Raw genomic sequence first — 24,287 nt, 5'->3', positions numbered from 1 at the left:
TACTATATAACACTCAGGTATATATTAGAGGAATAGAAATGTATAGTTAAAAATCTATCTGACTAAGCTACTATGGTGATCATATAAGTGTGACAGCTCCAGACTGAAGCAGGTTCATGATGGGCTTGTAGCGTATTAGGTACTGGCTCCCCTCCTTCAGATCAATTTCCTCATCCCTGCAGTGTGATATGGAGGATTTAAATTAATTTAACAATTCACTCCCTTAAATTCCTTTTATCCACATGAGTAATGTGAATTCAAGAATCAAACACAATTCAATATCCATACATTACTGTATCTATCTATATACCTAGGCTGCACTGCCCCCCAAAAAGGGGGGTTGCCGAGACAGGACAACACACCAATTTACACATCCACACACACACATTTATGCATATCTTAGTCCCAAGGGGAGAAGGGACAGATCCTCACTGCACCACACCGCACAAGAGTCAACTGCACAGTGGAATCAGCGACATCCACAGCAGGCCCTGATAGCAGAGCTGATTTACCCTTGCCGCATCATAATGGACCCATCCCCTTCCATTACTGTACTTGTAAATATTAGAATGTTAAGTCCCTACCTGAGTATTCTGTTCCATCGTCATCATCATACCAACTTTTTTTTTTTTTTCCCCCACTCAAGGATGGGGTGAGGTAGCATCCTGAGAGCAATACCTGACAGTCAGAACTAATCAACAGCCTAACTTCTACCAATTCCAGTGAATTCTACTTATTCAATTTCTGCCAGAGCAATTCTCATTTCCCCAGTATAAAACGGAATTATTAGTACAATAATTATGCATTCATTGCCATCTTGACCTTTTACTCACTTAAAGATGGGGTCATGAAACAGAAAGCACAAAAGGGGGTGAAACATTAATAGCATGCCCACCTTCAAAATCACACATATCTTTTTCACCACCCTAGCAGCAGAAAGGCAGCTTCAGCCTGCAGTTTGCTGGGTTCATGTTCAGTTAAGCCTGGGGTTGCAACTATTACTCGTGCTGCAACCACCCTATCTACATCCATTTTCTTCTTCATATCACCTAAGTACAAACTCTTCAACCCTACTGTATACCAACAAACATCCATACTCATCTTTCACAAATTATTTCTTATCCATCTTATGCACTCCACACACATTCCTCAGTAATCCCATTCCCAATGTCCTAATGCCATCACCAGAATCTCACATCCATATCTTAATGTAACCACAAACTGGACTGGAGTTTCCACACAACAGATACAGTACAGTATAACAAAGCAATATGTCATTCCAAATAAAAATTACACTTGGCCACAACTCACATCCTTTCACACCATCCTCATTCTAGCCCTATCACCTTTAAGTTCAATCTACCTTGGTACTGCCTATATTAACATGTGATGGGCAGGTGTGAAAGGGTGTGGATTGTGGCCACGGATAATTCTAATTTGAAACAGACTCTACTTGCCTGCCTTCTCCAGTGTCATCCTCCAGCAAGATGCCAGGTGTTGCTTGCTTCACCTTGAGGAACACATAGCCATCCATGTTTGGCTTGACACTCATCTTGTCCCTGTCAAATGTGCGCAGGTTCTCTGGTACATGCTGTAGCACTACATTTTGAAAGTGGGACTCTAAGCTTGAGGCGTATCTGGAGATGATCAAATAATTACTGGTACTTCATATTTCAGGATGAAAAATAACGTACTGTACTGAACTAGAATTCATAAGAGGGGACGGTATCAGCTTATCTAATTTTACTTCTTTTGGGGTGTAGGGGACCATGGCTAGGCTGCCATAATACATGGCATGGACTGGTAGATTTCACTTCAGACACCCCTATCCAATTTGTACTTGCCAATACTTGGAAGGATTGTGGTAAATGGTGGCAACCAACATCCACTCAGTGTAGTGCTGCCTACTTCTTCCTTCACATTTATAATTCTATTCTATGTCTACCTTCCTCTGTACCTACTTCTCCCTTTCCTTCCTGTTACTTTTTATTAAACTTTCTGCTTCAGGTGGCTCTACACTAAGTGATAAGACTAATGGTTTCCTGTAACCAAGGAAACCATTTATAATGCTGGGTGGTATTCATATAACCAGATCATGGGGTGAAGTGGAACCTAGTACTCCTGTTAACTGAGTGGAGAGATGCAAATGCAGCACCCAACCAGGAACCAAGTTTCCACACACTTCCCCTCACTTCACTGTGGGGAGCTGCTGTCAATTGCAAGGGAATGCTGGACCTGCAGGGGTTGGTGCTTGCCTGTAGTTGATGGGTCTGCTTGGTCAAACAGACTTAGAGTTGATCTAACAACAACTTGGAAGGGTTAACTCTAGCTATCACACTTTCATAAAGGAGGTCTGATTCTACAGTGGACCTCATGTGGACTGATACAGACCAGTCTACTCCCCTTGGTAGCATTATATGGTACAATTCCAGTTTTATAAAAGCCATCCATCTTTCTCTTGGGGGCAGACTGCAAGCACTTAAACAAGATGTCATGGTACTGAGGGGTTTGAAATAAATTTACAGGATGTCGTGTCTTTTTTCATATTACCTTTGTGACTACATTACCATATATTCATCTTGGAACTTGTAAGAGTACGGTGAGAAATACCAATAATGCAGAATACCAGTACAGCACTGAATAGTATACTATGCAGACACACTTTGACAGATATGGGAAGGAGGTGGAAGAAGACATGGGTGAACTGAGATGAGATTTATTTCTGACTACTGACATTCAGTCTATGGGTCCTAAATGAAGAATCATTGGCAAAATTAGTCAGGAAAAAATCTCATATCAATTCACCTGTGCCTTCTTCCACTTCCTTCCAACACAGTAAATGTTTTAATTAACAATGAAAAACCAATGCAGTATTTTCCACAAACGCTTGTAAATGGCAACTGAGTGTGTTAGAATATGATGTACCAGTGTGGAAGCTGATGAGGCAAGGGAAAGGACAAGGGAAAGAGTTGGGTGGGTCAAGTACAGTGTGTTAGGAAGGAGTAAATGACAAGGGTCTGGCAATTAATTTTTAACTGTCAACAGAATGACTACCTGGCAAACATACATGAAATTTAGCAGGGGGAACAGAGTGCAGATGGATTAACTGAGAGGGCAAGATTCGAGGGGCTTGAATGATATCTGAATGTCTGAGTTGCCCATTTTCACTGGGAGTGATGGTCACAGTTCTCCCACTCTGTACTTTATATCCTCATTTCTGGGTCCTAACTCCACCATCAGATGGGTACAAAGGTCAAGATTATGATAAAGTTTTACTGAACGGAGTAAAATGGAGAAACAGAAGAAGGGAAGGACGGGAGGAAGGAGTAGGCGCAAGGAGAGTGGAAATGTTACAAGTGGATAAGAAAAAGGCAGAATATAAGAGAGAAGTGGAGGAGCGATTGGGAAATTATACATTGGAACAGATGGAGGATGTGGAAGGTGTATGCAGAATATTTACAAAAGAAATCTGAGCAGCATGTGAGGCGGTGTGTGGGGTGAAGAGAAGACGAAAGGGGGTGCACAGAACAGCATGGTGGAATGAAGAGGTGAGACAGGCTGTGGCACAAAAGAAAAAAGCATATAGTGAGTGGATGAGAAATAGGGGTGTGGAAGAATCTGAGAGACAGAGGAGAGAGTTATATGTAGAGAGGAAGAGAGAGGTGAAAAGATTAGTGAGAGAGAGTAAGAGGAGGGTGGATGAGGAATTTGGAAGGAATTTGAGTGTAAAGTGGAGAGACTGTAAGAAAATGTTCTGGAAAGAGATAAACAGAGTTAGACAGGGTAGCGGTGATGTCAGTCGGGGAGTGAAAGATAAAAACGGTAGATTACTAGTGGCGAAGGGAGAAAAAGTCAGCAGATGGAGAGAACACTTTAATGAATTGTTGAACACAGAGAATGAAAGTAATGTGATATACGTGGCTAGGGAATGGCTGAGAGAAGAAAGGAAGAGGAAGGAATCAGTAAGATGGAAGTTGTAGAAGCAATGAAGTCAAAATGGGGAAAGCCCCAGGAATTGATGGAGTGTGTGGTTAAATGCTGAAGCATGGGGGAGAGATAGTAGTAGAATGGATGTGAAAGATGTGCAGATTGGCCTGGGAGGAAGGTAGAGTCCCTCAGGATTGGAAGTCAAGTTTAATTATTTCCTTGTACAAAGGAAAAGGGGGAAAAAGAAGTGTGTGGTAATCATAGGGGCATTTGTCTTCTTAGTGTAACAGGAAAAATATATGGTAGGATACTTATTGACAGAGTTAGGGAAATAACAGAGGATTTAGTTGGAAATGAACAGGGAGGTTTTAGGAAGGGAAGATGTTGTGTAGATCAGATATTCATTCTTAGATCTTTAGTGGAAAAGCTTCTAGAGAAGGGAAGGAAGTTGTATGCGGCCTTCATGGATTTGGAGAAAGCATATGACAGGGTGGATAAACAAGGATTGTGGAAAGTATTAAGAATATATGGAGTAGATGGGAAGTTGTTGAATGCTGTGAAGAGTATGTATGAGGGGGCAAAGGCTGCGGTGTGTGTGGATGGTGAACTAAGTGAATTTTGCTATTTGAAAGTTGGGCTGAAACTGGGATGTGACATGTCTCCATGGTTGTTCAATCTGTATATGGATGGAGTTATAAAAAAGATACTGTACAAGGTAGGGCAGCGGATGTTGGAGTGGCTCTAATGAGAGAGGGCAGTGTTTGGAAACTGCCTGTACTGTTGTTTGCAGATGATAGTGTTGTTAAGTGGGGGAGCTGCAAGGCTTGGTGGATGAGTTTGGAAGAGTGTGTAAGAAACAGAATCTAAAGGTGAATGTAGGGAAGAGTAAAGTGATGGTCTTTGAGAGAAGTCAGTGAATGTACAGTAAGGTTGGATGAGGAAATGGAAAATGTGAGTATGTTTAAGTACTTGGATAGTGTGATGAGTAAGGATGGAAGTTTGGAGGGTGAAGTGCTTGAAAGGGTACAACAAGGAAGAAAGGTTGCTGGTTCCTTGAAGGCAGTGATAAGAAACAAGGAAGTGAGCATGGAAGTGAAAAAGTTACTACATGACAGTATTGTGATACCAACTCTAACATATGGAAGTGAAGCTTGGACTTTGTTGGAGGGACATAAGTCAAGAGTGAAAGCAGTGGAAATTAGTTACTTGAAAGGAGCATGTGGAGTCACATGGAGAGACAGACTGACAAATGAAGATGTGAAGGAGAGTTGTTGTGTGGATGTGGATGTGATAGAAAGCATTAGGAGAAACATGTTGAGGTGGTTTGGCCATGTGGAGAGGATAGAGAGTGAGAGACTGATGAGGAGAGTGTATGGGAGTGAAGTGGAGGGGGAGAAAGGGAGGGGAAGGCCAAGAATGAGATGGAGGGATGGAGCAGAGAATATATGAGGGAGGGGGATGTGAGCTGGGAGCAAGGCAGTGAAATGGCCGGGGACAGGGCGATGTGGAGGCAATTTGTTTGTGGCCACCCCGTACGGGATTAAGGCAACTGGCAGTAGATAGATAGATTTACCGAACAGTGAAGTCCTGTGCAGTACTTTCTGATATTTTGGATGGCTGGGGTCTAGTACATAAAGGTTCTCAAAAGGAATGTGACCCATAAGTGTTAATATTCAAAGGGATGTTGGGGTTTACAGTTTATATATTTTTTTTTTTTTTTTTTTTTTGTGTCCGACTTCTGGGCATAGGCTTCACAGCCTGCTCTCAAGGCCCAGTAGTCCTCCTACATACCATACACCTCTCTACATGTCACCACTTCGGCGCTAACACCCACCGTCCATATTGAATACATGCTAGGGCTGTCTCATACAGGACTGGTGTATTGGTATTAGCGGGGGTACTTTTATGACATGTCGGCGGGTTATCTGGTAGATCAGGAAAGTCTGCTTTTATGAAATTCAAATCCTCGCCTTAACGTTTGGGTTAAGTAGCCTAGCCCTAAACCCTTATACCCTGATGAGGTAAAAAAAAAAAAAAAAAAAAAAAAAAAAAAAAATTTTTTTTTTTTTTTTTTTTTTTTTTTACTGACTCTTTAGCACATGCAGCTTCTTGTGGGGATAAAACCGACAAGGCCTCATGTCTGCCCTGATAAGAAAAAAAATAAAATGTTATTGATATATTTTTTTTTCACTTACTCTTTGGCATATGCAGCTTCTTGTGGGGATAGAACCAACAAGGCCTCATCTGTCTGGCTGGCTTCTTTGTCCAGGAGGTGGTGTGCAAATTTCTCTATTTTTTCTAGTCTTACACGAAGGTAGCTGCTGAGAACATATCTTATCCTATCAATCTGAAAACAATGTAATAATACCTATGATAACAGTTGATAATCTCTGGTAAGTATGCACATGCAGCAATCTGCTGTGTTACTGGATGCCTAGAACAAAGGAAACTTAACATTTGCCTAATCTCGTTTAACCAACTTCATTTCATTCTGTCATACCTACTATTACTCTTCTACAGTACCTGGCTGCATCAATAATAACCTGACACACCAAGTTGCCAATAGATATGTCCAACCAATACAGTAGTTGGTTTGTTTTAGGTGGTGGAAGAGACAGCACCTAATAAAGTACCCTCGCGTCCAAGATGGGTTTGTCCAAGCCAGAGACCATAAATAATAATTCCAAATATTGCCATAATACAGTTGCATATGTCCAATACGGAACCAACGGTTCATAATGGCCCAAGTCCAAGGAGAATACAGCTATAACAGTCTCACCCAGTCCAACACGGTTCCCGCGCCCGGGAGAGTGACGTGGTTGCAATGTTGTCCAATGAAATATTGGCATCTGGTCACATGATGGGCATGCGGGGCTTCCCTTTGTCTCCCTCACCAGAGCGTCAAGGACACATACCGCGTGTTGCACTCTGCGTTTGCTCCTATACTCAGTTTTTTTTATATCGAGGCGAAGATGCACTTGACAGGTTGGTGATGATTGGCTGAATTCAACATTACTTCATAATCTCTTTACTCGTTAGCATTATTAATTGACAACATATATATTAGGGGGAAATTTGGGTTAGTAAATGTTATTCGGACATGTTGCATTCAGCCAATCATCACAAACCTGTCATGTGCATCGTCGCCTCAATAAAAAAAATGAGTATAGGTTATTGCCTCTCCTTCCATACCCATGCTTAGGAAACCATCAGCTAACCCCTTAGTGTGCCGCCATCTACCTGAGGCTACTAACCCTTAAACTGCTGGCTTGTTTTGCTTTGACTTGCGGCTCCCGCGGGCATATTCGCGCTCCGATAGACTCTCTAAAAATATTTGCCAAAAATCAGTTACTAGTCCTAGAATATTAAAATCAAATATACTCATGGCACATACCTTCAGCTTTCTCCTTGGGTTTTGTTAAGCCTTCGTCAAGTACTGTAGGACTTGTGGAGACCTCTGAAGTTGGGTAACGAAGTCTCCACTTTACACTTCCTGACAACTCGTAATATGATTACCACAGCCTGATATTATCATTAGAAACACTATTCTATGATTCTCAAATAGTTTGGAATCCATACTAAAAAAAAAAAAAAAAAAAAAAAAAAAAAAAAGTGAAAGCAATGAAAATTACGAGGGCATATGACCATCCCACTTCCGATCGTTCGCCGCTAGTGTTGTCTATTATTCATAAAAACACTCAATTTATATTTCTGTTACTATATAACACGTATATATATCTACAGTCTTTATCCATAAGTTTCCTTCAGTAATAGTAGTTTATTGTCACTGTAGGGATTCAATTTCTTTCAGTAAAATACGTAGCATTCACTTTCTCGTCCTGTATACTAGCATTGAGAGGGAATGTCACTTTCACCTTCACTCTCATAACTCATAGTATTCATACATGCTAGAGTGAAACTTTCACTTTCATTACTCCTAGGGTATATACTCGTATTCTTATAATACTACTCATTTACATTTCTATTTATGTTCTCTATTTTATTTACATTATTTACATTTCTATTTTATTTACACCGTGTTATGCACTGTCACTTGAAGTAACTTATAAAACTATTTTCCACTGTTCACTTATATTTATTCATTCCTTTCACTGGCTGTTTACACATTACTTACAATTCCACTTGCACTGTTTTACTCAATAAAAAGATCGTAGTCACTCCCTATCAATTGTCAGCCCTTTACCTCTTTCCACACGAGGTTTAGTAGGGGGTAAAGGTCACAGGGCCCTTTGCATGGGGCTCAAAAGCGGCGGAAGTTAGCAGGAGCTAATCCAACGTACCTTCACCTTCAAAGACGACAGTGAACTGATAGTAGTGGCCTCCTGCCGCCTGGCTAGGGTGAGTGCAATACTACCAACTTCAGCCCTGTGAGACCTGCTAATATATAGCAATGAAATGATTGGCAGGAAACCAAGACAATACATAATAAATTAGGTAGTTCCAGGTGAATGTAAATATCACTTAGGCTTCTCCCTTCCCTCCTTACATGTATATTTATTACGAAAATAGATTATACAACATATTTCAAGGGGAAATAAACAGCGAAAATTAGCGAACGAGTGCACGTGAGGTGTTGTCAGGTGATAATTAGCCAATTCAAGGTGTATGGCACCATCACTTACCTTATTTCTTTTTTGTATATATTATTTGGTATAAGAATAGGGCATAGGGCTTATTTCAATGGATGAAATCAGTGGAAAATTCCAGGGAAGATTTACTTAGCGTAGAATACTGTGTGGTGGCCTGCAATAATTAGGTAGTTCCAGGTGAATGTAAATATCACTTAGGCTTCTCCTTTCCTTTCTTATATATATTTTAATTACGAAAATAGATTATATGGCATATTTCAAGGGGAAATAAACAGCAAAACTTAGCGAACGAGTGCACGTGAGGTGTTGTCAGGTGATAATTAGCCAATTCTAGGTGTATGGCACTCTCACTTACCTTATTTCTTTCTTGTATATATTATTTGGTATAAGAATAGGGCATAGGGCTTATTTCAATGGGTGATAACAGTGAAAAATTCCTGGGAAGATTTACTTAGCGTAGCACGGCCGGGCAGGCGAGAGGATAGGGTAATGGAGGGGAGGTAGGGAGGGGAGTCAAGAATGGGGAGAAATGGCTAAATTGTCAACAATGGATGGGAGTACAGATGAGATTAGGAGTGCTGACTAGTGTTGGACATTGGCAGTACTGACAGATGATACAAGCCACCACTGGAAAGCCCGGGCGAATTCAAAATAACAGAATCACAAAAGTGTTGCCCCGCGGTATGATTCCTTCCTCCCAAGCGTCACGAAAGTGACGCCCCGCGGTTAAGGGGTTAAGCTGGAGATAATTGAGCTACTAAGCTGGAGATAACAAGCTAAGAAACACACATTTTCAAGGTGAGGAAAATTGCTTTCTTGCCAAAATAGGTCTAGGTGGATGTTTTTAGGGGCACTTTTTGAAGATTTTGCAAAAATACAGGCATTAATTTTTTCCATAAGGTCTTGTGTTGGTCCAAGACGTTTCTCGTCTAAGACGGGACCCTCAGGCGACAATATTACCAGTGCCATCTTGGACGCGAGGTTCTGTACTAAGTTGTGGTTGCATAATTTGATGAGCCTTGGTTATGAGGTAGGAATAAGTCTTCTTGGTTATTTGTCAATCAAACTTCCAATCTAAGTACACTTGACCATCAGCTAGGGTGGAAGACATTTGGGATGCTGGTCATGTAAAAAAAAAAAAAAAAAAAAAAAAAAAAAGCGGGATATAATCAGCCCCACTCCCACACCTCCATCTTGTGTATAGCCAGCCTAAAGTCATGCTTCTTGCAGCGCTTGAGGTTTTGTGACATCTGGTGAATCTGGTCCAGCATGCAATCCACCAGTTCACTCTGATGCTGCTCCAGGGTTGGTGACATGCGCTCTGTGATCCATGCCTGCAGTATGAACATCAAATAATATTAGTTATGGACACAGAATTATGATAATGTTCATATATGCAAATGGAGTTGATTCTATAAATACATATATATATACAGTAATCCCTCCAATATCCAACATAATAGAGCCATAGGTAGGTCCGGTTATTGGTTTTGTGCGGATATTGGGCCCCAGCTTATGGACTTGTACTTATGGACCCTAACTCAGAGAAACACCTATACAACTCCCTCTGGACATGCATAGCACCTATTTAAGACCCAAATCACACCAATAAGGCACATAAAAGACTGAAATGAATGCAAAAGAAGCATAAAATGAGGGTTTTGAGGTAGGTTCATACAATATTCAACATTCTGGGTACTTAAAAGTGCCTGGCTCCCGGACCGGTACTTATGGACCCTAACCTAGCCTAACTCAGAAAAACACCTTCCTACTGCACATGCATAGCTCCTAACACCCTATTCACACCAAAAAAGGACATTAAAGAGTGAAATGAAGTGTTTGAGGTAAGTATAGTATGGAAAAAAGTACAGTATGAAACATTCTGCCTACTTACAGCAAGTCCATGGCCATCTTGATGAATAACCGCCTCCTCTCGGACTCTGACAGTTAGAACGATTTCCTGAAGCACTTGCAGTACACTGTTCATGAAGTCTTGCACTGAACTTAGTCAATCGCACTCAGAAGTCCGTTCTCTTCACAGTGCGCACTCTTGTCTAACTTATGCTCCATTGTGACTTACTAAGTGTTGCACTCTGCACTTTAACTTTTCCCACTCTTCTAACCATTTTCTAAAGCAAAAACAAACAAGTCTATTTATGTTAAATGTTTCAAAATTGTATTCTCACTCACAATGGTAAATCCTTAACACAACACACTGTTTTTTTCACTGCACAACACTGTAAATTCCCGTGTGGTCTAGTGGAGAAGTTCTTGCTGTTTAATCACTGTCAGAGTCCGAGAGTATCACTGACAGGCGACCTAGGGGTGCGTCGCTGGATCGTGGTGATGGCGTACCCACTGCAGACAACTCTGAAGACAGATGCAAACTCATGTCGAGCGGTGACTCCACCGTGGCTGATGTGCTGGGCTGTGGCTCGGAGCATGAGGGCCTGTCTTGGGGAGACAACGGAGTGGAGCCAGGGCTGGGCACAGCGGGGGTCACGGGCCTGAAAAAACTGTCAATGGTTGATTGACGCAAGGACCGACGATTCTGACGATTGATGATGCGCTGCCTGAAAGCACGCACTTCCTCCACAAGTCCCAAGGGCCCCATCTCCCTGTCGCAGTCCGGGTGTTCCAGGTAGTCGAGAACGAACTCAAGGTGTTCCCGGAGTGCGCTCAGCTTGGGGATGGTTGGAGTAGTGTCCTGCTGAGAGGAGTCCGTATCATCGTCGCCGTCCTCGTCAGAATCTTCAAGCTGGGTACTGACACCTGCAACTGAAGATGCAATCTTGATATCAGACAATGTCTGATACCTAGGATCGCCCTCGTCGTCATCCAACCACTCACGCAAATCGTCCACATCAACATTGTTGCCATGCGTACGTAGCCGTGCATGGAAGTCATCCACATCAAACCCTAGAAAATCGTACTCCACATCCGTTCCGAGAAGCAGACGAGACCAACCATTTTCTAGAGTCTTGACAGGGACTTCATTCCATGCACTGGCCCAGTTGTAGATTGCAGACTTGATGTTGTAGCGGCGAAGGTTTTCCAAAGTCCGCTGGCCTCGCATGTCCCGTCCCTCCCTGCGCTCGTCCTCATCCTCGAGAACAACCATCACCTCGTCCAGGAACTTCTGGCAGTATAGGCGCTTTGTTGCCATGATCACTCCTTGGTCCATTGGTTGGATGAGAGCAGTCGTATTAGGTGGCAGAAACATGCACCTAATCCGGCCATTCTCAGCCACCAAGTCCTTGTCACATGGGTGGGCAGGTGCATTGTCGAGGAGAAGGAGGGCCTTTACCTGGTCATGTGGGATTCCCAGTGTCTTCGTCTGGTAATTGATGACCTCCTTGACAAAGTGGCGGTGGAACCAGTCTTTGAAGATCTGGGCTGTAAACCATGCCTTCAAAGAATGGTACCAGACGAAAGGAAGGACATCCATCACCCCACGAAGGCACCGAGGCTGCTTTGCACTGCCAACAATACTGTAATGGGCTTAAGCCGGTGCATGCTGTTAGCACTGGCACAACACAAAGCAGATATCCGTTGCTTGGAGAGCTTGCAGCCAGGTACACGCTTCTCCGTCTCCTCGGCTAGAGTGTTCGTTGGCAAAGAGCGATAGAATAAACCAGTTTCATCAGCATTGTAGACTTGACCGAGAGTGAGGTCCTCTCTGTCGATCAAGCCCTTCACCTTGTGCCGAAACTCGTCAACTCCATCCTCGTTAGCGTCCAAAGCTTTGCCATGAGCTTTACATTTGGTAAGGCCATGCCGTAACTGGAACGCGAAGAGCCAACCCTCGGATGCCTTGAAGTCTAGGGCATCGTGAAGCCTGGGGAACTTCTCAGCACCAGCCTTCAGCTCCGTTCCACGTACCATCACACCAGCAGCACTTTGCTGTCGATACCAAATCAATGTGGAGCGGTCAATTTCAGCAAACTTTGGAGTAAACATCACCTTCCTCTCCACATTGCGTTTGCTTCTCGACGAGAAGTCAGCCGTGTACTGCATGAGTTTGTCTCAGGATCTCTTAATATCAAAGTAGATCGGGCCAGGTTGAACTCGCGAAGGATGCGGGAAGAAGACCACCCCGCATCTACTTTCTCCAATATCTCCCGTTTCTTCTCCAGAGTCAACACCACTCTCTTCCTCTTCTCAGGCGGCGGGGCCATCATCACACACACCAATAGGAGACCCGAGAGCAGCAGGAGTGCCTGCAGCAGGTAAGGAACCACCACAAAAGCGAGCACGTGGGCAGCCATGACGACGAGCGTGCACTCGTGATGAGAGACAGGCGGAAAGTGGGGAGGATGCAGCGGTGCTCTATCGGACGTCGGAGGAATGACGCGCCACAACAAAGCTGTCCCACACCGCACGCGTGAAGTTCAAATTACGGGTGGGAAAAATTCGTTTTTTTTTTTTTTTTTCCGAATTTTTTGCGGTTTTCGGACCATTTTGGGAATACTGGATCCCGGGACGATTATGTCCGGTTAGTGGGGATGTTCGGATATTGGGCATTCGGATATTAGAGGGATTACTTATATATATATATATATATATATATATATATATATATATATATACAGTACTCACTCTAATATCCGGACGCCCAATAACCGAACATCCCCACTACCCAGACATAATCGTCCTGGGATCCAACATTCCCAAAATGGTCATTAAAAAAAAAAAAAAAACTCCGTCCGTAATTTGAACCGCCGCGGGAGAGCATTGTTTTGGCGCGTCATTCCTCCGACGTCCGATAGAGCGCCGCTGCATCCTCCCCACTTCCCGCCTGTCTCTCACCGCGAGTGTACGCTCCTTGTAATGGCTGCCCATGTGATCGCTTTTGTGGTGGTGCCCTACCTGCTGCAGGGCCTCCTGCTGCTCTCGGGCCTCCTCTTAGTGTGTGTGATGATGGCCCCGCCACCTGAGAAAAGGAAGAGAGTGGTGTTGACTCTGGAGAAAAAGAGGGAGATATTGGAGAAAGTGGATGCAGGTTGGTCTTCTTCCCGCATTCTTCGCGAGTTCAACCTGGCCCGGTCTACTTTGTTCGATATCAAGAGGTCCCGAGACAAACTCATGTAGTACACGGCTGACTTCTCGTCGAGAAGCAAATGCAACGTGGAAAGGAAGGTTATGTTTACCCCCAAGTTTGCAGAAATCGACCAATCCACGTTGATTTGGTATCAACAGCAACGTGCTGCTGGTGTGATGGTACGTGGAACGGAGCTGAAGGCTGCTGCTGAGAAGTTCGCCAGGCTTCACGACGCCCTAGACCTCAAGGCATCCGAGGGTTGGCTCTTCGCGTTCAAGTTGCGACATGGCCTTACCAACCGTAAAGCACATGGCTCAGCATTGGACGCTAACGAGGATGGAGTTGACGAGTTTCGCACAAGGTGAAAGGCTTGATCGACAGGGAGGGCCTAACTCTCGGTCAAGTCTACAACGCTGATGAAACTGGCCTATTCTATCGCTCGCTGCCAACGAACACTCTAGCCGAGGAGACGGAGAAGCTTGTACCTGGCCACAAGCTTTCCAAGGAACGGATATCTGCTTTGTGTTGTGCCAGTGCTAACGGCATGCACCGGCTTAAGCCCATTGTTGTTGGCCGCGCAAAGCAGCCTCAGTGCCTTCGTGGGGTGATGGATGTCCTTCCTGTCGTCTAGTACCATTCTTTGAAGGCATGGTTCACAGCTGTGATCTTCAAAGACTGGTTTCACCGTCACTTCGTCAAGGAGGTCATCCATTACCAGACGAAGACACTGGGAATCCCGCGCGACCAGGTAAAGGCTCTCCTACTCGACAATGCACCTGCCCACCCGTGCGACAAGGACTTGGTTGCTGAAAATGGCCGGATTAGGTGCATGTTTCTGCCACCTAATACGACTGCTCTCATTCAACCAATGGACCAAGGAGTGATCGTGGCAACAAAGCGCCTATACCATCGGAAGTTCCTGGACGAGGTGGTGGTTGTTCTCGAGGACGAGGACGAGCGCAGGGAAGGACGGGACACATGAGGCAAGCGGACTTTGGAAAACCTTTGCCGCTACAACATCAAGTCCGCGCTGTACAACTGGGCTAGTGCATGGAAGGAAGTCCCTGTGAAAACTCTTGAAAATGGTTGGTCTCGTCTGCTTCTCGGAACGGATGTGGAGTACGATTTTCTAGGGTTTGACGTGGATGACTTCCATGCACGGCTACGTACGCACGGCGACGATGTAGATGTGGATGATGTTCGTGAGTGGTTGGATGACGACGAGGGCGATCCTGGGTATCAGACGTTGTCTGATATCGAGATCGCGTCTTCGGTTGCTGGTGTCAGTACCGAACTTGAAGATTCCGACACTGAAGGCGACAATGATGCGGACTCCTCTCAGCAGGACACTACTCCAACCATCCCCAAGCTGAGTGCACTCCGGGAACATCTAGAGTTCGTCCTAGACTACCTGGAACACCCGAACTGCGACAGGGAGATGGGGCCCTTAGGACTTGTGGAGGAAGTGCATGCTTTCAGGCAGCGCATCATCAATCGTCAGAATCGTCGGTCCTTGCGTCAATCAACCATTGACAGTTTTTTCAGGCCCGTGACCCCCGCTGTGCCCAGCCCTGGCTCCACTCTGTTGCTTCCCCAAGACAGGCCCTCATGCTCCGAGCCACAGCCCAGCACATCAGCCACGGTGGAGTCACCGCTCAACGTGAGTTTGCGGCTGTCTTCAGAGTCCTCTGCAGTGGGTACGCCATCACCACGACCCAGCGATGCACCCCTAGGTCGCCTGCCAGTGATACTCTCGGACTCTGACAGTGAATAAACAGCAAGAACTTCTCCACTAGACCACACAGGAATTTTGAGTGTTGTGCAGTGAAAAAAACGGTGTGTTGTGTTAAGGATTTAAAGTTGTGAGAGAAAAGACTCAATAGAAAAAAAATGTAATGTAAATAGACTTGTTTGTTTTGCCTTTGGAAAATTAAAAAAAATTGGGAAAAGTTAAAGTGCAACACTAAGTTACAATGGAGCATTATTTGGACAAAAGTGAACACTGTGAAGAGAACAGACTTCTGTGTGTTACTGACTAAGTTCAGTGCAAGACTTCAGGAACAGTGTACTGCAAGTGCTTCAGGAAATCGTTCTAACTGTCAGAGTCCGAGAGGAGGCGGTTATTCATCGAGGTGGCCAGGGACTTGCTGTAAGTAGCCAGAATGTTTCAAACTGTACTTTTTTCCCTACTATACTTACCTCATTTCACTCTTTAATGTCCTTTATTGGTGTGAATAGGGTGTTAGTAGCTATGCATGTGCAGAAGGAATGTGTTTTTCTAAGTTACGCTAGGTTAGGGTCCATAAGTACCAGAATGTTTATTAATGTATGAACATACTTCTAAACCCTCATTTTATGTTTCTTTTGCATTTATTTCAGTCATTTATGTGCCTTATTGGTGTAATTTGGGTCTTAAATAGGTGCTATGCATGTCCAGAGGGAGTTGTATAGGTGTTTCTCTGAGTTAGGGTCCATAAGTACAAGTCCATAAGCTGGGGCCCAATATCCGGACAAAACCAATATCCGGACCTACCTATGGCTCTATTACGTTGGATATTGGAGGGATTACTGTATATATATATATATATATATATATATATATATATATATATATATACAGTATACATATAAATATACTGTATATATATATATATATATATATATATATATATATATATATATATATATATATATATATATATATATATATATGTACAGTATACATATAAATATACTGTATATATATATATATATATATATAATACAAATATATATATATCTATCAATTTATCTATAGCCCGACCCCCTAATCCCACAAAGGGTGGCCGCAGACAAAACACCTCCAAGTCGCTCTGTCACCCACCATTTGACCACCCTCCCCCCAACTCACCCCCCCCTCCCTCATATACCTCTCAACTCCATCCCTCCACCTCATCCTCGGTCTACCCCTCCCTCTCCCTCCCTCTACCTCACCTATGTACACCCTCTTAGTCAGTCTTTCATTCTCCATTCTCTCCACATGTCCAAACCACCTCAGTGTATATATATATATATATATATATATATATATATTATACAGTGTAGGATTGGATGATGAATGAATGAATGCAATATATATATATATATATATATATATATACAGTGTAGGATTGGATGATGAATGAATGAATGCAATATATATATATATATATATATATATATATATAGGCCAATTTTTGCACATGCACCTCATGCGATTTTCGACTTTTCGTTAACATTTTCTAGTAGATTCGGTCATTCTAAGAATCTTTTCTTCTATGACATTTCTCTCAGAAATTGATAATAAACGAGAAACAGAAAACACTCAGATTGGATGCTTGTTACCACATGAAATGTCCTATTTTTATAGCTAAAGGAAGTTAACCAAACCTATAAAAATTACCTACCCTAACCTAACCTATCAAATTACCTAACCTAACCTAGAAGCTTACTTTAACCAGTATCCTCGTTTTTGTTGAGGATGAATTTCATTGGCTGACGCAGCGCACTCTGGTCTGTGATTGGCGGAAATAAACCACATGTAACTCGTTTATTATCAGTTTCCGAGAGAAATGTCATCGAAGAAAAGATTCTTAGAGTGACCGAATCTAGTAGAAAATGTTAACAAAGAGTCGAAAATTGCATGAGGTGTACGTGTAAAGTTTGACCTCTATATTTTATATATATATATAAACCTTCACCAGCTTAATCCGATTTGAGTGCCGTAATTGCTCACTAAACCACCAGGCACCTCATATATATACCAGTATATATATAAAATATATATATATATATATATATATATATATATATACACAGTATACAGTATATACTGTATATACAGTACCCTCGCATCCAACAAGGTAATATTGTCATGCATGGGTCCTGTGTTGGACCAAAAACGTGTTGGACAAACAACAGAGCTTATGGGGAAAAATGAATTATGTCAGCAACCCTAGGAAAAGTCACCCTAAATACCTACCATATACCTATACATATATTGGTACTACTGTAATTATAATAAATGGTACTGTGCTATGAATGATAACTAACCTTTTAGGATAGTGTTGGTGGGCTTGCTGGGAATGGAAGGTGGTATCCGAGGCTGTAGTTAGTCCTACTGGGTCCCAGGAGGATGGCTGCTGGCATCACTAGCGGGTAATGGCTGCTGCTCCTCCTCAACCTCCCTCATAAATCCTTCGAAATCAAACCTCCCTCATAAATCCTTCGAAATCAAACCTCCCTCATAAATCCTTCGAAATCACACTCAGAATCACTATCTTCGTCCACAGCCATGGAAGGTCCTGCTTCTGCCTGTCCTAGCCCTGTAATCCTCGGCAAAGTGCATGCTTCTCACACTGTTGCCAGAGCCCCGTCTCGTGACTGTGGAAAGTGATCGCTGTCGCTGACTCGGTAGAGAATAAGGAGAAGCAACTTTGTTTATAAACTGGTACGCACGCCGATGAGAAGGGTTTCAAAACGATTGATATTTATTCTAAAATATTAATATGTATTCAGTGTCAGGCTAAATGTTCAATGCTGTAGTACGATACATTCTCTGTCGAGTCGCCTGGGTTTTGGTCACACTGTTTTCCCCGTCGTATGCTCGGCAGGAATCCATCCAGATGAATTCCAAATGCTCGTGGTATCGTCGGCAATTTTACCATGTTACCGTTCCGATTTACCATCGTATCCTCGGCAAACCTGGTATGAAGTGCTGTGTGATAGCCTTCGGCTGCCAGGATTTTGTCTTAAGTTTTTTATTATGATCACGTTGGCTTCATTCATGTCGTAGGCCTTTGCAATGTCAACTTTCCTCTCCCCTTTCTTCTTCCTCTCGATGCTTTCTAGCTTGGTGGCCTGAGGGAGGTGCCGACACTTCTTGGGGTTCTCAGAAGGCTTCCTAGGCATTGTGAGCAGGGTAAAATGCAGTAACAAGGGCAGAAAATGCAGCAAGAAAAAAGCACCTTCCAATGCAATTATGCGACTGAGTGGCTCTGTGGCGGGAGAAATGTAAACAAAACATCACGTGACACCAGAAGCGTTTTTAATTGGGTGACATCACGATCACGTCACGATAGCAGGCGGGGAAGGCTACTTGATCAGAAGTTTTTCATTGGCTATCATCATCATGTTAATGTCCAGTATGACCGTGTTGGACCGGGGGTGATCGTGCTAGAGTGAACGCTGCGGATTTCGCCCACTTCTCGGAGCTCTGTGTGTGTTATGCTAACACACTCGTGTTGCAGTAATTAAATCGTATTAAATAATACTAATTAATTGCTCTCCGTGCTGGACCCGAATTGTGCTGGACTAACGCGTGTTGGACGCGAGGGTACTGTATATACACAGGATACAGTATATATATATATATATATCTATCTATCTATCTATTGCCAGACGCCATAATCCCGTAAGGGGTGGCCGTATGACTTTGAGTTAGTTGTTTTACGGGGAGGGGCACTAACCCTCCACCAACCCACTTGTTGACACGTAGGGAACACGTATGGTTTGGTTATATGGTTACCACCCAGCGCTGTAAATGGTTTCTTGGCTTAAAGGAAACCATTTGGCTTGTCGCTCAATGTAAAGCCACCTGTAAAGGAAAGAAAAGCAATAAGAAGTGACAGGAAAGATGGGAGAAATAGGAAGAGAGGAGGGCAGGCACAGAAAAAGAATGATAAAGGCTAAGGAAGAGGTAGGCAGCACTACATCAAGTGAGTGGATGATGGTCGCCACCACCTACCACTAATATATATATATATATATATATATATATATATATATATATAGATATATATATATATATATATATATATATATATATAACACTATCTATCTATCTATCTATTGCCAGACGCCTCAATCCCGTTTGGGGTGGCCACAAACAAATTGCCTCCAAGTCGCCCTGTCCCCCGCCATTTCACTCCCCTGCTCCCAACTCACACCCCCCTCTCTCATATACTTCTCCACCCCATCTCTCCATCTCATCCTCGGCCTCCCCCTCCCTCTTTCCCCCTCCACCTCACTCACATACACTCTCTTCGTCAGTCTTTCACCCTCCATCCTCTCCACATGGCCAAACCACCTCAGTGTGTTCCTCATAACGCTTCCTATCACATCCACATCAACACCACAACGCTCCTTTATATCCTCATTCGTCAGCCTGTCTCTCCATGTGACTCCACAGGCTCTTCTTAAATAACTCATTTCCACTGCTCTCACTCTTGACTTGTGTCCTTCCAACAACGTCCAAGCTTCACTTCCGTACGTTAGAGTTGGTATCTCAATACTGTCATGTAGTAACTTTTTCACTTCCATGCTCACTTCCCTGTTTCTTATCACTGCTTTCAAAGAACCAGCAACCTTTCTTCCCTGCTGTACCCTTTCAAGCACTTCACCCTCCAAACCTCCATCCTTACTCATCACACTACCCAAGTACTTAAACGTACTCACATTTTCCAATTCCTCACCATCCAACCTCGCTGTACATTCACTGACTTCACCTCTCTCAAAGACCATCACTTTACTCTTCCCTACATTCACCTTTAGATTCCGTTTCTTACACACTCTCTCAAACTCATCCACCAAGCCTTGCAGCTCCCCTTCATCTTCACTCAACAACACAGTATCATCTGCAAACAACAGTACAGGGAGTTTCCAAACACTATCCTCTCTCACCAGGGCCACTCCAACATCCACTACCCTACCTTGTACCTCATTTATTACCCCATCCATGTACAGATTGAACAACCATGGAGACATGACACATCCCTGTTTCAACCCAACTTTCAAAGAGAAAAATTCACTTAGTTCACCATCCACACGCACTGCAGCCTTCGCACCATCGTACATACTCTTCACAGCATTCAACAACTTCCCATCTACTCCATATATTCTTAACACTTTCCACAATCCTAGTCTATCCACCCTGTCATATGCTTTCTCCAAATCCATGAAAGCCGCATACAACTTCTTTCCCTTCTCTAGAAACTTTTCCACTAAAGATCTGAGAATGAATATCTGATCTACACAACCTCTTCCCTTCCTAAAGCCTCCCTGTTCTTCTCCAACTAATTCCTCTGTTCTTTCTCTAACTCTGTCAATAAGTATCCTACCATACACTTTTCCTATTATACTAAGAAGACAAATGCCCCTATGATTACCACACACTTCTTTTTCCCTTTTTCCTTTGTACAAGGGAATAATTATACCTGACTTCCAATCCTCCAGGACTCTACCTTCTTCCCAGGCCAATCTGCACATCTTCCACATCCATTCTACTACTATCTCTCCCCCATGCTTCAGCATTTCACCACACACTCCATCAATTCCTGGGGCTTTCCCTGATTTAACTTTCTTCATTGCTTCCACAACTTCTATCCTACTGATTTCTTCCTGTCTTCTCACCTCCCTCCTTCTCCCAGCCATTCCCCAGCCACTTATACTCGCATTACTTCCATCCTCTACGTTCAACAATTCCTTAAAGTGCTCTCTCCATCTGCTCACTTTTTCTCCCTTCTCCACTAGTAATCTACCATTTTTATCTTTCACTCCCCTGCTAACTTCGCTTCCACCCTGTCTTACTCTTTTCACCTCTTTCCAGAACATTTTCTTACAGTCCCTCCACTTTACACTCAAATTCCTTCCAAATTCCTCATCCACTCTCTTCTTACTCTCTCTTACTAATCTTTTCACCTCTCTCTTTCTTTCTACATATAACTCTCTCTTCCGCCTCTCAACTTCTTCCACGCCCCTATTTCTCATCCATTACTTGTATGCTTTCTTCTTTTGTGCCACAGCCCTTTTCACGTCTTCAGTCCACCACGCTGTTCCTTGCACCCCCCTCCGTCTTCTCTTCCTTCCACACACCACATCACATGCTGCACATATTTCTTCTGTAAATATTCTACACACACCTTCCAAGTCCCCCATCTGCTCCAATTCATATTTGCCCAATCGTTCCTCCACTTCTCTCTTATACAGTACTCTGCCTTTTTCTCATCCTCTTGTAACCTTTCCACTCTCCTTGCAACTACTCCTTCCTCTCGTCTTTCCCTTCTTCTATTCCTCCATCTTACTTGAACTTTAATTCTGGCCACCACCAAGTAGTGGTCAGAAAGTCCACTCCCCCAACCTCTATAAACTCTTGCATCCAATATACATCTTCGCATCCTTTCATCCACACACACATAATCAATCATTGCCTTCCTTTCACTCAGTTCACCACCCACCCTTCTCATCACTCGCCATGTATACCTGTGGATCATTTTATGCCTGAAGAGGGTATTGGCTATCACCAACCCCCTCCCAGCACAAATGTCCGCTAACGCACTCCCATTCTCATCTACCTCAGCAGGCACACCCCACTCACCAACTATTCCATCCACCTTCACATTCCCAACTTTACCATTCATATCACCAATCAAAAACACTCTCTCATTCCTTCCAAACTTTTCCATGCACACTTCTACATTTGTCCAGAACTCTTCTCTCACTCTTCTAGCACGATCTTGCGTTGGCGCATACACACACACAATCGCCCACATTTGTATTCCAACTTTCAACTTTACCCACACAATCCTTGATCCAACTGATCCATACTGTCTTATGCTCCTCTTCCATCTTTTACTCACAACTATACATACTCCTTCCTTTGCCCTCTCATTCTCACCTACTCCTGCACATATACCCCATCCATACTCCCATTCTCTCACACTTTCTCCTCTCCATTTTGTTTCACTCCACTTTCGCATCCTCAAGCACCTGGACAATCTCTCTCTCTTTCACCTCATCATTTGCTCCCCTTACATTCCAAGTTCCAATTGCAATGTCCTTTGTCCGGTCCTTGGTCGTCAACGTTTGGTCAGTCCTTGTCCGAGGCTTCTTGTTTGTTTTTTTAGTTAGTTGTTTTCCGGGGAGGGGCACTAACTTTACACGTACACCTCATGCAATTTTCGACTTTACGTTAACATTTTCTACTAGATTCGGTCATTCTAAGAATCTTTTCTTCTATGACATTTCTCTCCAAAACTGATAATAAACGAGTTACATGTGATTTATTTCTGCCAATCACAGACCAGAGTGCACTGCGTCAGCCAATGAAATCCATCCTCAACAAAAACGAGGATACTGGTTAAGGTAAGCTTCTAGGTTGGGTAATTTTTATAGGTTAGGTTAATTTTCTTTAGCTATAAAAATAGGACTTTTCATGTGGTAACAAGCATCCAATCTGAGTGTTTTCTGTTTCTCATTAATTATCAATTTCCGAGAGCAATGTCATAGAAGAAAAGATTCTTAGAATGACCGAATCTACTAGAAAATGTTAACGAAAAGTCGAAAATCGCATGAGATGCATGTGCAAAAATTTACCTATACAGTATATATATTCCATTCATTCATCATCCAATCCTACACTGCCCCATGAGAAGCGTAGGAACCCGGGGCTAGGCAAATTAGTCCTGACATTTAAGATGAGAGTGACCAACCTCACTCATCCCTGAGTGGCATTATGTGAACAATAAACCCCAACCATCCCTTGGATATAAACCTTCACCAGCTCAATCCGATTGGAGTGCCGTAATTACTCACTATACCACCAGGCACCTCCTATATATATAATATACCGGGTATATATATATATATATATATATATATATATATATATATATATATATATAGTATATGGTTCCCTATTAGTGTAAGTGCCGTACGTAAATTTGTTTATTGTACTACTTCATTTCAGCCTGGAAATTTACCATCCCATGGGTAAAAATAATTTTACTGATACTCAGTGGAATTCTTCCCACAGCCCTTTACACAACACTAAAACCAGAACTTTTCCTGTTTATTAATAATGGAAAGGCTGATCTGGACATTACACTAAACATATATATCGCTCGTGAACTTCTCCAAGGCAATATGCTTAATATATTTTGGGCAGTTACCACACGCAAGTAAACAAGGGGCACTTCACCTCTTCCAGTTTCTGAAGTACTTCAGCAGCTGTCATAACCTCCCCATCGTCATCGGAGCCTTCAATAATATCCTCTTCAACGTCAGACATATTCATAAACTTAACACTAGGGCCGACAGCAATAACAAGCCATCCTGACAAATCCCGCCAAAAACGATGCATATCCCAACGTCCAGATATTTTGCTACATTGAATTTCGGCTCAAGCTCTTTTCCCATGAAATACGTACATGTTTATAGGAATATGTTAAATTTAAAGCAAAACAAAGTAATAATTTTTTAAAACAATACTCAAATATTCTAAGAGTGTCCGTGTTATGCCACAATCAAACATAAAACCGAAATAATGAAATTGCTAAATAACCAAACTGTTATTGTTTTTTTCTCGAGACAGTTACTAAAACAAACGATGATCTCCCGAAAATGCTTAGAGATGTACGTTTATATAACTGTTACTCTGATGAATTATGTCGTACACGTATGATAAGTTGTACTACACATGTCTGCATTACAGGTGACGGATGCATCATTATTACAGACTCAAGAGTGTTCACACTTTACTTACGGAGGTAGTATTTTCCAAGGCTATGTTCCCATAATTTAGAGAATTATATCAAATAATTTCCAAAATAAATGCATTCAGTTAGCTATAACTTTAAAGAAATCGTTTTACCTGTTGCTTTCATCGCTTAAATTTTGCATTTCGCATCACAGTC

At 42.8% G+C, this 24,287-nt stretch overlaps 1 protein-coding gene across 1 annotated transcript; it reads right to left on the bottom strand.

The window, feature by feature from the left end:
• Positions 1–72: 72 nt before the first annotated feature.
• Sld5 (DNA replication complex GINS protein Sld5) lies at positions 73–23,695 on the bottom strand. The gene is made up of 5 exons (XM_080286043.1): positions 23,573–23,695; positions 9,725–9,871; positions 6,123–6,274; positions 1,458–1,637; positions 73–176 (listed from the first exon to the last, which is right to left on the bottom strand). The coding sequence occupies exons 1-5, from the start codon at positions 23,666–23,668 to the stop codon at positions 80–82; spliced, it is 672 nt and encodes a 223-aa protein (XP_080142169.1). The 5' UTR covers positions 23,669–23,695; the 3' UTR covers positions 73–79.
• Between the last annotated feature and the right edge of the window lie 592 nt (positions 23,696–24,287).

Source organism: Coenobita brevimanus, chromosome 110, assembly GCF_032717465.1.
Source record: "Coenobita brevimanus isolate Jiangsu-jjx chromosome 110, ASM3271746v2, whole genome shotgun sequence".
NCBI lineage: Eukaryota > Metazoa > Arthropoda > Malacostraca > Decapoda > Coenobitidae > Coenobita > Coenobita brevimanus.
This window is presented reverse-complemented; position numbering and strand designations above follow the sequence as displayed.